Source organism: Labeo rohita, chromosome 5 (genome assembly GCF_022985175.1).
Source record: "Labeo rohita strain BAU-BD-2019 chromosome 5, IGBB_LRoh.1.0, whole genome shotgun sequence".
Classification (NCBI taxonomy): Eukaryota; Metazoa; Chordata; class Actinopteri; order Cypriniformes; family Cyprinidae; genus Labeo; species Labeo rohita.
In genome coordinates, this window is record NC_066873.1 from 4,566,503 (window position 1) to 4,581,320 (window position 14,818).

General features: G+C 36.5%; 1 protein-coding gene across 1 annotated transcript in view; it reads right to left on the bottom strand.

Moving 5' to 3' along the window:
* LOC127165710 (astrotactin-2-like) overlaps positions 1-14,818 on the bottom strand; it is a 565,932-nt gene that overhangs the window by 263,135 nt on the left and 287,979 nt on the right. The window contains 1 exon segment of the mRNA XM_051110581.1: positions 11,899-12,066. Coding sequence (XP_050966538.1) covers positions 11,899-12,066 — 168 coding nt within the window.

A 14,818-nucleotide genomic window follows, 5' to 3' on the forward strand; every position in this document is an offset into this window, starting at 1 on the left:
TATGCAGGGCATGTGATGCGCAGGGATGGGTTGGTGTCTGTATTCAGAAAGGCACAGAAAACAAATAACGTGCTCTAATAACATAACGCAAGCCACTAAAGGGACATGGTTAGCTGCTTGCTAGCAGTTGTAGCCTGTTAAATTACAGTACATAAGATCTGACTTACCACATAAACAGAGTAAGGATAGGTGACTGAGGAAATGACGAATAGTTTACAGAGCCTGGGCACCACTGACAACCATCTGATCTTGTAAAATGTGTGGTAAGAACTGCCGCTGTAGTATAAACAGAGCATGTGTGATCGCAAATCTTGAAAGTGAAAGTAAAAAGTGATTGTGCATTCGAAACCAGTTTAAATGCCCTGCATATGAATAGTGGCTCCCTGATTAAATATATATTTTCCTCCCTGTAGCTCTGTGAGCTACTAAAATGAGCCGCACTGTGAAACAGCCAATCAGAGCAGAGCTCATCATTATTATTCATGACAATTCCAAATAAGGTAATATCAGACCATTTAATTCTAGGGACAAATCCTAGGGTTGTAAATGGACATGCAAATCCGTTTCTGGAGAATTTTTGCCTTTACTTAAGCCACATGCCTTATATGCAGATATCAGAGAACAATTAAAAATTTTGTCACAACTAAGGGATTGTCCATCTCATCTTGAACAACCATTTGTTTGTTTGTCTGTATAAAACAATTAGAAGTTCATTTGTCCACTCCTAGCACTTGCAAATTTGTCTGTAATATGGCAGTTTCAAAATTAGCATTCATTAGCAGCTTCAAACTTGTGGGGGGGTGTGAAAGGTTCCAGGTTCAGATCCGAGATGAGCCCCCGATTGTTAACAACTGGGGGCTCGTCCGGGAAAAGAGCTGTGCCGCTTAACATTTTTTATGGAATCTGTGGTAACTCTCAGCATTCTGCGACAGATAAAACAAAAAAAAAACAGCATCTATTTGAAATAGAAATCATTTGTGACATTATGTCTTAACTAAAAAATGTTAAGTTCCAGTTTCTACTCTTTACATCATTCACATGTATCAGCCGTACTTGTTTATTTTTCCTGCAATGTTACTCTCCATCGAACCATTTCTTGCTGTGGCTTTCATTATTTACTATATTGTGGCATCAATTTGATTGTCCCGCAGTCTGCGTCTTATCTAACACTCAAACATTTGACTTTCATTGGGTGGCTTTCTGCAGGATCATAGCAGCAGGAAATGAATTTAGATTCGGCTTCCTGTTTATGACAGCCCATCAGTGCTCGCTGCTCTTTCTCAGACTGCCGCTCGTATGCCTGACAACCTGGAACTGTCTCATACTGATCTGCAGCAATAAACAAAGATAGCCTGTATGTGAGAGACATCAGAGCTGTGTAAACTGCGTTTCATCTGAGAAAGGCTATTAAAACTGGAGCATGTGCTCCTAGGGTCAAATTAAAATGAAATATCAGATGTTTGTATCAGCTACAGATCATTATTAGACATCATGCATATTTTACTGTGATTAATTAACAGCCAAAAACCTCTTTTAATATTTTATATGACAGATAATGTTATGTAATGTGAAAGTGTATTGCAATCTTCAGCCAACCAAGAGGCCAAGAGAGGGTAAATTTATAAATAGAAAAATACTGATAACTCACATGTCCAATCAAATGCTCACTACAGTGAAAAATGTCTGTTCACATACACTACTGTTCAAAAGTGTTTTTCTTTTTTTTTTCTCTTCTTCTCAACAAGGCTGCATTTATTTGATCAAAATACAGTGGAACAGTAATATTGTGTAATATTATTACAATTTAAAATGAATGTTTTCTATTGCAATATATTTTAAAATGTAATTTATTCCTGTGATGCAAAGCTGCATTTTCAGCCACATTACTCCAGTTTTCAGTGTCCTTCAAAATCATTGTAATCTGTTGATTTGCTGCTCTAGAAAATGTATTATCAATTTTGCAAACAGGAGTGCTGCTTCATATTTTTGTGTAAACTGTCATTCATTCGTTCATTCATTCATGAGTCCTTGATGAACATAAAGACTTTCATTAGGTATTTTATAATGTAATGCAGACATTTCTACTTGTAATCATGGCACACGGAGCTAAGCGGTGGTGCTTGGCCTGAAATATTTTAAGTTTAATGATTTTAATGCATGTTGTGCATCTTCTTAAGGACCCTCCAGATTCCAAAGCTTAGTGCTCACACTGTGTGCACAGAAAGATAAGAGATGGCATTTAAATGCTCATGTCACAACATGAATATCACACATTTTCCCTTTCCTCTTTAATAAGTATTAAATACAGTACAAGTGCATGTTGTAAACAAGTTGAATACACTCAGAGAATCTGAGCACATTCATTGCCTCAAAGCAATTAAATGATCTTCCACAATGTTAATAGGAGGTTTCCATTGTGGTGAAGAATAAAGACTGTGGTTAGATCAGAAACATACTGTTATTACACAAAACTGCTCTGCAAGTTGTTTCAGCTGTTAATGCACGGCTGGAATCTAGGTATGTGAAACTACTAATTAAAAGCTGATTTGAAACAGACAAGATATATCACAAAACAAGAAATATTAACTGTGTTAAACAGCAACAGTACCTCATCAGCCACCATGCTTTAGATAGAAACTTTCACCACTGATGAACAGCACGGGCCAAATTAAGTGTTTAGTTTCACAAGGGTCAGCTGTGAAGGCACTTTGAGTTTGTTTATCTCACAAAAAATAAATCCTTTGTTAAAAAAATGATTTTATTTTCAAAGCACAAAGTAAACCCTACTTGTGTACAATAAGTGGTGATTTATGCATGTAAAAATGCATGAAAATGCATGTAACCACACTGCAACATTTTTGAACACTAAATGTTTAGCTACTGAACATTTGAAGAGTTTAAAAGCCTCTAAATCCATCTGACGTTTTTCTTTAAAATAAGTATTTTTATCAGACTCCTATGTATAGGTTTCTACCTAAGTACTGGCACTCCTGATTGGGCTGAGGCTGGGATTTAGCGAGTTTGAAGCAAAAGTATTTGATGGATGTATACTATGTGTTGAGAGCATTCACTTAGCATCATCAAGGTGGCTTTTAGAGGGTTTTGCATCTGAACTCTTCATTTACATGACTATTACTCACTGACATTTTGCAACATGCTCAATTGCAATAGATACTGTAATTAATAAATAGTGGAAATGGTCACCAACTTCTGGTTTCTTGGCACAGAGATCTCAACGTATCTGACCTCCTCCTGTATAAAGGAGTCATATGATCAATTTTCTTGCTTGAGTTAATAATCTAGAAATAGTGCAGAACATTAATATTTATTCAAAATATTACTTTAGTCAAAAATGTTCCTTTGATTCAGTTTTTAAATGTCCTGTAAGCTTTCTATGTATTTTGATGTTTAAATGAGATTTTCAGTTTGCTGTGATATTATGGGTTAACTCATAGTAAATTGTTTAACCATCCATTGACCAGGCCAACTCAATGTCCTTCACAAAGCACAATAAATATATAAACAAAAAACATAAACACACTGCACTGTGTGATAAACAGTTGAAATGAACAGTGAACAGTTTTGTTTGATGCACCATTATTGTGATCATTGTTCCATTTGGCTGAGAACTCAGAGCTGATTAGTCTGCAGTTCATTTGCTTTTTGCCACTGTTTCCAAACACTGCACAAATATTGTTGTATTTAACTACTGCAATAATATTACAACCCCCCGTGCTCTCTTAATGGCTATTAAAATACTATAGACATTACTTGGACTATAAAGCATACTACTGCTATATGTAATGCAGATTTATGAGTTATGACAAGATTTACAGTGAGCTGCTTTTTTTAATAGTTATGTTCTGAGAGAAGATTAATTACAGTGTGGTCAATAGGGAGTTCATATGAAACATTCAAAAAGACAGCATTTTAATAATGCATGATAAATAGTAAGAAATTGTTATTTAATCTTATACAATCCGAGTGTGTGTGTGTGTGTGTGTGTGTGTATTTATCCCTTTGAATTCTGATTCATGCTCTGTTTCAGCTGCATGTTCTTGTACTGCGATGTGTCTGCTGCTTTCATGCATGCTAAAGTGAAAAAGAATCCCATTGTACAGTAAATGTACATATGGTAATCAAACACTCTGCTATCTATACAAGGTACATTGAGAAACTACAACAAAAGTTGAAGCAACGAACCAGTGACAGCGCCATCTGTCAACTCACCTCTCCTGTCTCTTTATTCTGCTCCTGTTCTGATTAGACATGATTTTGCAAGCCCAGAGTCTGGTGTAAATGGCTGAGTGAGCAGATGAAATAGAGATTCTAAGAGGACTCAACTAGTACAAGATGAAGAGAGTAACGCATCAGCTCTTGACCGAGCGTTCAGCTGATGCTAAGCTCAAAATCGCTCTCTGTACAGAACCGGAGAGATTAGAACTCTCTCGCATTAACATAACAATATCTCTAGAGCTCCAGTGCCATCCTCAACGCTTAAATATGGGGGGAAAAAAAGCATCTGGCATCAGGCAAATCACTGATTCCACACCATCACTCCACAAACGCTGAATAGACTTTTGATTGCTCTCCGAACCATTGACTCCTGCGGCCTTCATGAGAAGCCTCTTCCACCTTCTTGTTGAGAAAATGTCATTTAAGACTCATAAATACCCTGCATGATCCAGTATGTAAAATGCAGATCGCCATGTGTTCATTGATTTAAAAGTCAATTTAAAAAAAATGAAGGGAAAAAAAACAAAACAAAACAAAAACATAGATTAAATATATTAACATAGATTAAATATATTTAAATAAATTACTAATATATTTAAAGATGCATATATTAAATGTAAATTTATTTCAAATGAATTAATTAATTTTATTGTAATTTATTGTGTTGCATTGATTTCAGTGTAAAAATCTGTATAAATTATTTTATTGCAAAAAAAAAAAAATGCTGTTAAATCCTGGTAATTTGAACAGTGCATGGATTGATATAATGTGGAAATTGTATATATTCAGTTTACTTTATAACAGCATTATTCCATCATATTTAATGTGCACCATCTAAAAAAGCTGAAATGGTTAGTGATAAATCTAGACTGAAAAGCTCACATAAACAAGAGTAGGCCGCAGTTATACATTGTAAATACAGTGATTAAATGGCAATCCATGCATATGCAAGTCTGTTTTATAGTCATGATGTACACTATAATATACAGCTAAATCCAATCAAAAATTTTGTGAATATACATAATCAGTAGCTTCAGCAGATGTGGTTGACCACTGCAGATGTGAAGCCCATCTTTTCTAACAGCACATGGTCTGTATGCTCAGCTTGCTAATGTGCCTAGTATTATTTGCAGAAATACATGAGTCCACAAGGTGGCAATGCTGGTCCCACAGAAGAAGCAGAAGAAGAAGAAGAAGAACGAACAACAACAAACTACTAGAAACTGCCACAACAAAAGCCTTAAAATAACTGAGGTTAGAAGCGACCTGCCACTATAGTTTAAAAAAACATGAAGACATTTTTATTGATCATAACTCCTGGGGAGAAATAGTGCAGACACTGGAGAAAGACAATATAACTGTAGTCTACATTTTATCATGATGCATTTTTCCTGGAAATCAAACCAATGATCTTGTTGATCTTGTAAGCATTACTGCAGGTGACACTTGGGACAGAGCCTCAGATTCTGGTACAATCTTTGTCCTGCTCTCGTCTCGACTGTTGAAACGGACTACTGGCCATCCTCCCAGCGTGTGCAATCATACCTGTTCAGCTCATCCAAAACGCAGAGAGCCTGACTGATATTCAACATTCTCGAGTCCTCCCACAGTCACACCTCTGATAGACTCTCTAGTGCCTGCTAGGATCGATTTGAAATTCGACAGCAGACCTTGTCACACCGTCAGCCCGTAACCTCTCTAGCGAGGATGAGCACCTTGCCATTTATATGAGAAGCACTGCAGCCTGCAGAACACTCACTGCTAAAATACTGCTCAAGGTACTGGAAACCAACTTTGAAAAAGACTGGTAACAAAAGAGCTAACTGGTCAAATTTGAAATATAAGTGTGGCATAATATTTTCAAAAGAAGTCTCTTCTGCTCACTAAGGCTGCATTTATTTATTAAAAATGACAGTGAAAACAGAAATATTGTAAAATATTATTACAATTTAAAATAGCTGTTTTCCTATGATGCAAAACTGGATTTTCAGCATCATTACTGCAGACTTCAGACTCACATTATCCTTCAGAAATCATTCTAATATGCTTTTCAGATACTGCAGTAAGTAAGTAAGTAAATAAATAAATAAATAAAACTTAATCCAGCGTGTGTTACGTATTTCAAAACTGAAAGTAAATGCTGTTCCACAAAACTACTAAGCAGCAAAAACTATTTTCAACAATGATAATAAGAACCACTATTAATAATTGAGCACTATTTACAGTACTCAGCATAAATGAGTACATATTTTCTGAAACTTAACAAATTCACCAATTACTCTTTACTTAGGATACTTAATAGGGTTATCTGGAGATATGTTCCAGTAAGTCTGCTTGATCAGTTAACAAAGGAGCATGTGGAAATTATTCAGTAAAATAAAATCTTCTAATCTAAAGAAAACTCTAAAATCTAAACATTTGTTTCTGATGCAAATTAAAAGGCAATTTGAATCAACAGGTGAGCATGCTGAACCAAAACAGTTAAAGAGGAGTCATTTCTTGACAATTAGAAGTGTTACATAGCCCACTGAACCATTCTCAGACTTAAAGCTGACAACAATGGAACTACTTGGCAGAGAATCATCTCAAGAGATTTATTTCTTTAAACAAAAGAGGACAGCGGCACAAGAGGAAAACCAGACCATGGCGTGAAAATGCAGCAAAAGTACTGCAGAAATTAAAAAAAAAAAAATTGAAATAATCAGGTCTTCACTTTAAGCTTTCATTTTGGAAAAATAAATAAATAAATAAATAAGTGTCTTGAACAGAAGTGAAAAGTGTGGTTGTTTATCACACTGGAACTACCTACTGTAGCCAAAGTGCAATAAGCTCATTTAACCTTTTCCAAGGCTTATATTTGCAAATATAGACTTCTGGGTATTCATACTCTGGTCTCATGGGACCAAATCAATCATTTTGAATCTAACAGCATTCAAAATGTTATGATGTTGCTAGAGGAGGAGTATAGTAAGAAGTGCCTGGTTCCCACAGTTAAGTTCAGTGGTAGTACAGATCTTATAAAGGGATGTATGAGTGCTGAAGATGTGAGGGAGTTGTGCTTTATAAGTAGTTATGGTTACATAACAGTCACATTTATTTTAAAGTCCAGTTCCTGCTATTAACAAACCATTAACTATGGCTTATGCCTCAATAAGCTCCTAATTTGCTGCTTGTTATTAGTTAGTAAGGTAGTTGCTAAGTAGGTATTGGGTAGGATTAGGGATGTAGAATATGGTCATGCTGAGTAGGTCCTTTATAAGTACTAGTAAACAACCAATATGTTAATAATAGGCATGCTAATAAGTAACTAGTTAATAGTGAGAATTGTTCCCTATACTAAAGTGCTACCCTAAAGGCTTACCGTAGTTATATATATATCTCATAAAAATGCTGAATGGAAAGGCCAAAAAGCAAACAGATTCTAAAATGTGGTGTGCGAGTGTGAAACGCTTTTGCTGACTCTTTTGAAGACACTTATTTAGCATTTTCAGTTTTTTTTTTTTTTTGTATCCAATATTATGACATGCAAATATCCTACAATGGAAACACATAAAAAAAAATAATAATAATAATTAATTCCTTGATGTGCATCAAAAAATGAATGTGACTTTGCCTCAACAGATGGCAAAGTCCTCAACAGAAGCCTGTCATCAAAATGATTTGATATAATCACATTCCAGAACTGTCTCACACCATCACGTTCCCAAACATCAGGCATCTGAACGCAAGATAACATGACTGCGTTTCCTCTGTGTCGCTCTGAGGCACAAGTCATTTATTATGTATGAAAAAAGACCCACAGGCTTCCCCGGTTACAGCAACTTTCATTTTTATTATTGATATTTTGCACCAGTTTCCCAGAAAGTGACAATTTTGTTTTCTGGAAAACATGGGATGGAAACACTGCTTTATTCTCAAATGTTTTATGCCATATTCTAATTCTGCGCTTAAATTAAATTTGTATCTTTGGACAGAAACATAGTTAATGGTGTCATGAATGTATATACCATTGTGTTTTATAATGTGTCAAGCATTAATGACACTTTTTCAGTGTTTTTATTAAGTAAATGTTTAAAGGGGTCATCGGATGCAAAGTCCACTTTTACATGTTGTTTGAACATTAATGTGTGTTGGCAGTGTATGTACAAATCTACCCCTAAGTTAGACAAGAATATATTCAAATGTGCGATTGAGGTGTTGTGTTGCTGGATGTAATAATGAACATAGTGGTCGTCATTTACCCCCGACATCTGAGCCGCTGAAGATGCAGTGGATTACGTTTGTTTGTGAAGGGAATGCACCTCCTGATCTACATAAATGTGTCTATGTTCGCACAAATCATTCGTGATCCAGCTTCACCTACAGCAGAAGTGAGTACAAGTTTTTTTTTTTTTTTTTTTTTTTTTTTTTCCACTCCACAGAGAGAAGAGAGGGGCGGGGCAAGCAGAGCTCAGAAAAACTAATTTGTTATTAGCGAAAGAAAAAGTTATTAGCATGCATCTTACTAGCAAACTGATTGTTTATTAGTACTTATAAAGCACATATTAATGTCTTATTCTGCATGAGGATATTTTAGATCCCTTAATTCACCCCATATCTAAACACTACTAACTTACTAACAATTAACAATCAGCAAATTAGGAATTTATTGAGGCAAAAGTCACAGTTAATAAAGAACTGCCTCCAAACTAAAGTATGACCCAACAAATAACAAACTTTTGTCCTTTCTTTGTGACACATAACATAGCATAGTTTAACTGTATTTCACCTTGGTAATAGCATTATGCATCTTTTCTTTCTGTCTTTCAAATGCTCTTTTCCTCTTCTAACACACACACACACACTGACACTCAGCTTATGCGGCACTTTTTCAGATTGCCGTTCCTCTTGGTTTCCAGATTCACCTTCACATTTATAAATCTAATCTTCTGTGTTTATTGAGGTGGCTTCATGCATCACTATTGACTGTGCATTAGTGATCTCATGCGACATTATGTGCTAAATGCAGAAGGGATATAATCCAGTACAGGTTCATACTCCGGTACAGAATCATTCTCTTATTTTCTCCTACTTTAAGGCCAGTTAAAAGAGAATAAGAAGAAGTAGATAATGCATCTAAATGTCAGGTCACACAACACTGGCTTCGAATTTGGAGCTTTCATGGAGGAGCTCTATTATTCACTGTGTTTAAAAATAAATGCTGGCAACAGACCTATACGATGAACTATATTCAAAGACATTTATAATGACTGAGGCCAAACAACAAAAAGAGTACTGTGGGTTCAGCAACACAGACATCATCTGCTCCATGCTGTTTATTACCACAGACAGTAATTGAATTTCAGTTTATATAAACAAATGGGAAACATGTTTACAGGAAACAAACTCAAAGAGCAGCATGCATACACACTTAAAACATGATATTTTCAACTACAATTCTGTCATGGACGTACAGTTCAGTATAACTGCGACACTCAAATATTACATGTTAGCATGAGACAGAATCATTGTCCCTCCTCTAAAAAGTGAACTCTGTCAATGTAATTTCCCCTCTGGAAGAGAAGTGTGCTTAAATGCATTTAAAGTGCACTTGTAGTGTATTTTAAACCTTAAAAGTATCATGTTTCTCAACACATAACATCTAATAATATCTAATTATTATTTTTTTTTTTTATTTTAAAGTACATTTTAAATCATTTATATCATAAATGCACAAATTCATACATTATCATAAATGCTTGTTGGTACATTCAGCAGTACACTTTAGACACATCACAATAGAAGTAATTATGAAATTATTGTATTTACTTATGTCCTACTTAAGTGGGTCAAAAAAAAAAAAATAAAAAAAAATAAAACAAAATAACTGCATTTAATATACATTTAATCTGTAGTGCATTTTCGGAAACACTAGTATAGGGACCAATTCACACTGTTAACTAGATACTTATTAGTATGCATATTACTAGCATATTAGCTGTTTATTAGTACATATAAAGCACATATTCTGCATCCCTAATCCTACCCAATACCTGAATTTAACAACTACCTTACTAATTATTAATAACAAGCAGCAAATTAGGAGATTATTGAGGCAAAAGTCACAGTAAATGGTTTGTTGTAGTGAGAAATGGACCTTAAAATAATGTGTGACCACATTTTCATTTAATTGCAATTATGGTTAATGGCTAACTAAACATCTGACAATAGCCTTTGATTTCCAGTGTATTTTTTAATGTATTACTATGGAAGTCAGTGGCTACTGTCCACTGTTTTGTTTTTATTTTCATTTTTGGGTGAACTATGCCTTTAAGAATAACTCTTGTATGTTGTTTATTCATCTATCATTATGTCACAATCAAATGTCTGTACTTTCACCCCATTCATCAGTCTAAAGAGCACCATGTGTTCCTGGGTCCTGACTATACTACAAAAGAGCAGCTACAGAGACAGATTCTAGACAATAACTGTAAATGTCAAGCGTGATGCTCATAAGCCCTGGGCCGGAGACGTCACAGCGGGCTTGTGTTATTCCCACGATCCCCAGGCTTTGGCACGCCTTATCACACTGACGCCGTGCAAACCGACTCAACCTGACTGAGACCTTGAGCTACAGATTACCACAGAAGGTCATGAGCAAATAAATGTGTTTCCTCATAAGTGAAGCAATCAGGCCTCAATACTGTATGTGTGTGTACAGGTTTATCCTCCATTGTAGAGACTTTTGGTCATATAAAAGATAGTAAAACCTGCAATTTTTGAAATAGTGGGGACCAGCCAGCGGAAAAAAAAATAAAATAAATAAATAAATAGAATTTTTATAATTTTTATATATACATTTGACAAAATGTTAATTATTTTACCAAAAAAAGACGGATCATACAAAATGCATATTGTTTATTTAGTACTGACCTAAATAAGATATTTCACATAAAAGATGTTTACATATAGTCCAAATTAAAAAAAAATAATAGTTGAATTTATAAAAATGACTTGGTTTCACCCGGGGGGTGAAAACATTTTGATTTTGAAGATCAGGGTAAATTTAACTTATTTTGTCTTCTGGGAGCTTCTGTAGCTTCTGAAAGGCAGTACTAAATGGAAAAAAAAAAAAATCTGATATTTAGGTAAAATAAGAAACAAAAACAAAAAAAATTCTATTCTGTACTCATTTCCATTAAGCTCTTAATACATTGTTTTTTTTTTTTCTTCTGGAGCATCAGTGAGTGTGTAAACCTTCTGTAATAGTTGCATATGAGTCTCTCAGTTGTCCTCAGTGTGAAAAAAAATGGATCTCAAAATCATACAGCCATTGTTGGAAAGGGTTCAAATACACAAAAACAACAAAACAAAACAGATGTGGATCATTCAGGTAAGAACACAGCATTAAGAATCAAGGGGATATCAACTTTGTTTTTTTTTTTGTTTTCATTTTTATAAATTCAACTATTATTTTCTCTTGTGGACTATATGTAAACATCTTTAATGTACAATATCTTATTCAGTTCAGTACTAAATAAACAACAACATGCATTCTGTATGATCCCTCTTATTTTGATAAAATGATTAACATTTTTAATGATTCTAAAAGGGGAATATAAACTTTTGACCCTCAACTGTATACTAAATTAAGTTTATCTGAAGGTAGGCTCGTGCACTCACCGGTGTCCTGGTCACAGAGCTGTTCGCAGGGGTCAGTCGTTCTCTGGCCGCAGTAGTCTCTCACCCACTGGGTGGAGGTGTTAGTCTGGTAGTACAGGGTCAGTTTGGCTGGATTTAACCAGTTGGAGACATCCAGATAACTCCCCATGCTCACCACAAAACTGCTTCCTATAGCAAAAACACAGGGGAAGAAAAAAAAAAAAAGGGCCACATTTATCTTATGATCTTCAAGGACAGCACACAACATTCTATGACATTCTACACTTAAAAAACAATGGTAACACTTTATTTCAGGGACAATGTTTAGGGACTATTAACTAGATGCTAATTAGCATGCATATTACTAGCATATTAGCTGTTTATTAATACTTACAAAGAACATATTAATGCTTTATTCTAGATTTTAGATCCCTAAATTCTACACCATACCTAACTAGTACCTTATTAACTATTAATAAGCAGCAAATTTTGAGTTTATTAAGGCAAAAGTCATAGTTCATAGTTAATAGTGAGAATTAATTGAGAATTGGTGAAAAATGTGACTGAAATAGTGTGACTTTTCAACTACATGTCAACTAATGGTCATTAATTTGCAACTGCATGTCAACTAATTCTCACTAAAGTAGACTTATAGAGGGCTAGGTTTAGAAGAATAAGTTGACATGCAAAGTTACCTATAGTTAGTAAAATGTCTATTAGGGAACCATCAAAATAAAGTGTTAGCAGATATTAAGCAGACAGTCTGCTAATACTCTAATGACTGCTAGTTGACATGGAGTTGTAAAATTACTTATAGTTAGTAGAATGTCTTAAGTGGACTATCAAAATAAAGTGTTAGCAATAAAACAAATAAAATATAGCTGCAAGCAGCGATTAAAGCACTTTAGGGTATTTAAGCACATATGAAAAAAAGACATTACATATTATTTAGCAAGCCTGTAACCACCAAAATTAAAGATTTTAAAAAACATTTTTGACAAATCCAGGTAATTTATCATAGAAATATGTTGTTTTGTTTTTTGCCGGCGCGGCAAAAAAACCCATTATAATCTGTGATGCTGTCTACACTGGTTTTTGGTAAATCCCCGACAGCAAACAGCAAATTAAATTTATGACATGCTCACGCAAACTTCAAATGATTTGCAATGGTCGCTTTGTCGCGTCCAGTGTAGACAGACTTTAGCTGTTGCAACGCGGCACAACAACTGTCGCGTTCAGTGTAGACATGGTGTTAAAGCGCCAGATATGGTCCAATCATCCTAAAACTAGGGGTGGGAGAAAAAATCGATTCTCAGATGCATCGAGGTTCTACCTGCAATGATTCTGAATTGATTCTGATTATTACAGCTTGTTTTTTTCCCCCCGCATATGGCACGCGTGAACGCTAGTGACTATTGTCTGTACATTTTCGGATACTTAAAGAAATAAGCACATTTTTAAATAAGCAGTTATTTTAAAAAGTAGCCTGCTTATATAATCTAACTATCATATTACACAGACTGGTGCATTGCACCCCGGACTACTACTCCCATCAACCATCACGCTGATTGCGTCGACACCTGTGACCAATCAGGCGCCCTATAAAAGCCCCGGACTTTCTCTCTGTGTTCACGGAGTATTGTGATTATCATTGTGGTTATTGTTGTTTTCCTAGTTCCCGTGTTCCCTAGTTCCTAGTTTCTAGTCCCTTAGTTCCCCAGTTCCCGAGTTTCCGAGTTCCCCGTGTATAGCTTTCTTGCCTGGCCATCTCGTCTCGTCTGTCTCGCCGCCTGCCTATGGTCTACTCGCGTGTTTGTTTGGACTATCCCTCTGCTTTGCCCCCTAACGGATTACGTTCGCCACGGACCGACCCACGCCTGCTACACGGACTATCCCCACGCCTCGCCTTTGTTATTCCTGTTTGCTACTGTTCTGACCCTGCCTGTCTGACCATGTCTTTGTCTCGTCGTTTGAATAAAAGCTTGCATATGGATCCGCTCGCCTCTCACTCAACGTTACAGAATACTCCGTCCCAACAGGATCCAGCAGCTTCACCCCCAGACATTCGACAGGTATGGACTCAGATCAGATTCTATTCAGGTTAAGACAAGGACCACGCACACTCAAGCAATATATCTGTGAATTTCTGGCCATATCAAACTATTCTACCCTCCCGGACTGTATTATCATTGAGATTTTCTGCGATGGCGTTAATGAGCCTTTAAAGGCGAGGTTGAGATGCGAGGGCCCGCGCTCATCTCTGGGTGCTTTCATGGACATTGCATTACTGTCTGTGGGCTCATCATTTACTGTGGGTGTCGCGGAGGAGCAACGTGACACCGCAGTGATGCCGGCCTTGCAACCCGCACGCAAAATGGCGGCCATGCCGGAGCGCGTTCATACTATGGCGGCGACAGCGGTGCCCGTCCGCAAGATGGCGGACGCGCCGGTGCGCGCTCACAAAATGGCGGCCAAAATGGAGCTCTGATACGTCACAGCTGCTACTCCAGCACCAAGCAAAGTTAAAGCTGCGTTTCCTGTGTCAAGTCAAGTTGCAGCTGTGTTTCCCGAGTCAAGTCAAGCTACAGCTGCTGCTCCAGAGTCAAGTCAAGCTACAGCTGCTGTTCCAGTGTCAAGTCAAGCTACGGCTGTTGTTCCAGAGTCAAGTCAAGCTACAGCTGCTGTTCCTGTGTCAAGTCAAGTTAGAGCTGTGTTTCCTGCGTCAAGTCAAGTCAGAGCTGCTCTTCCTAAGGCAAATCAAGTTAAAGCTGTGTTTCCTGTGTCAAGCAAAGTCACAGCCGTGGTTTCTGAGTCAAGCAAAGTCACAGCCGTGGTTCCTGAGTCAAGCCAAGTCAGACCTGTCATTCCTGAGTCAAGTAAAGTCACAGCTGGTCTCTACGAACCAAGTCACGCCATCGCTGATCCTCATAAGTCAAGTCAA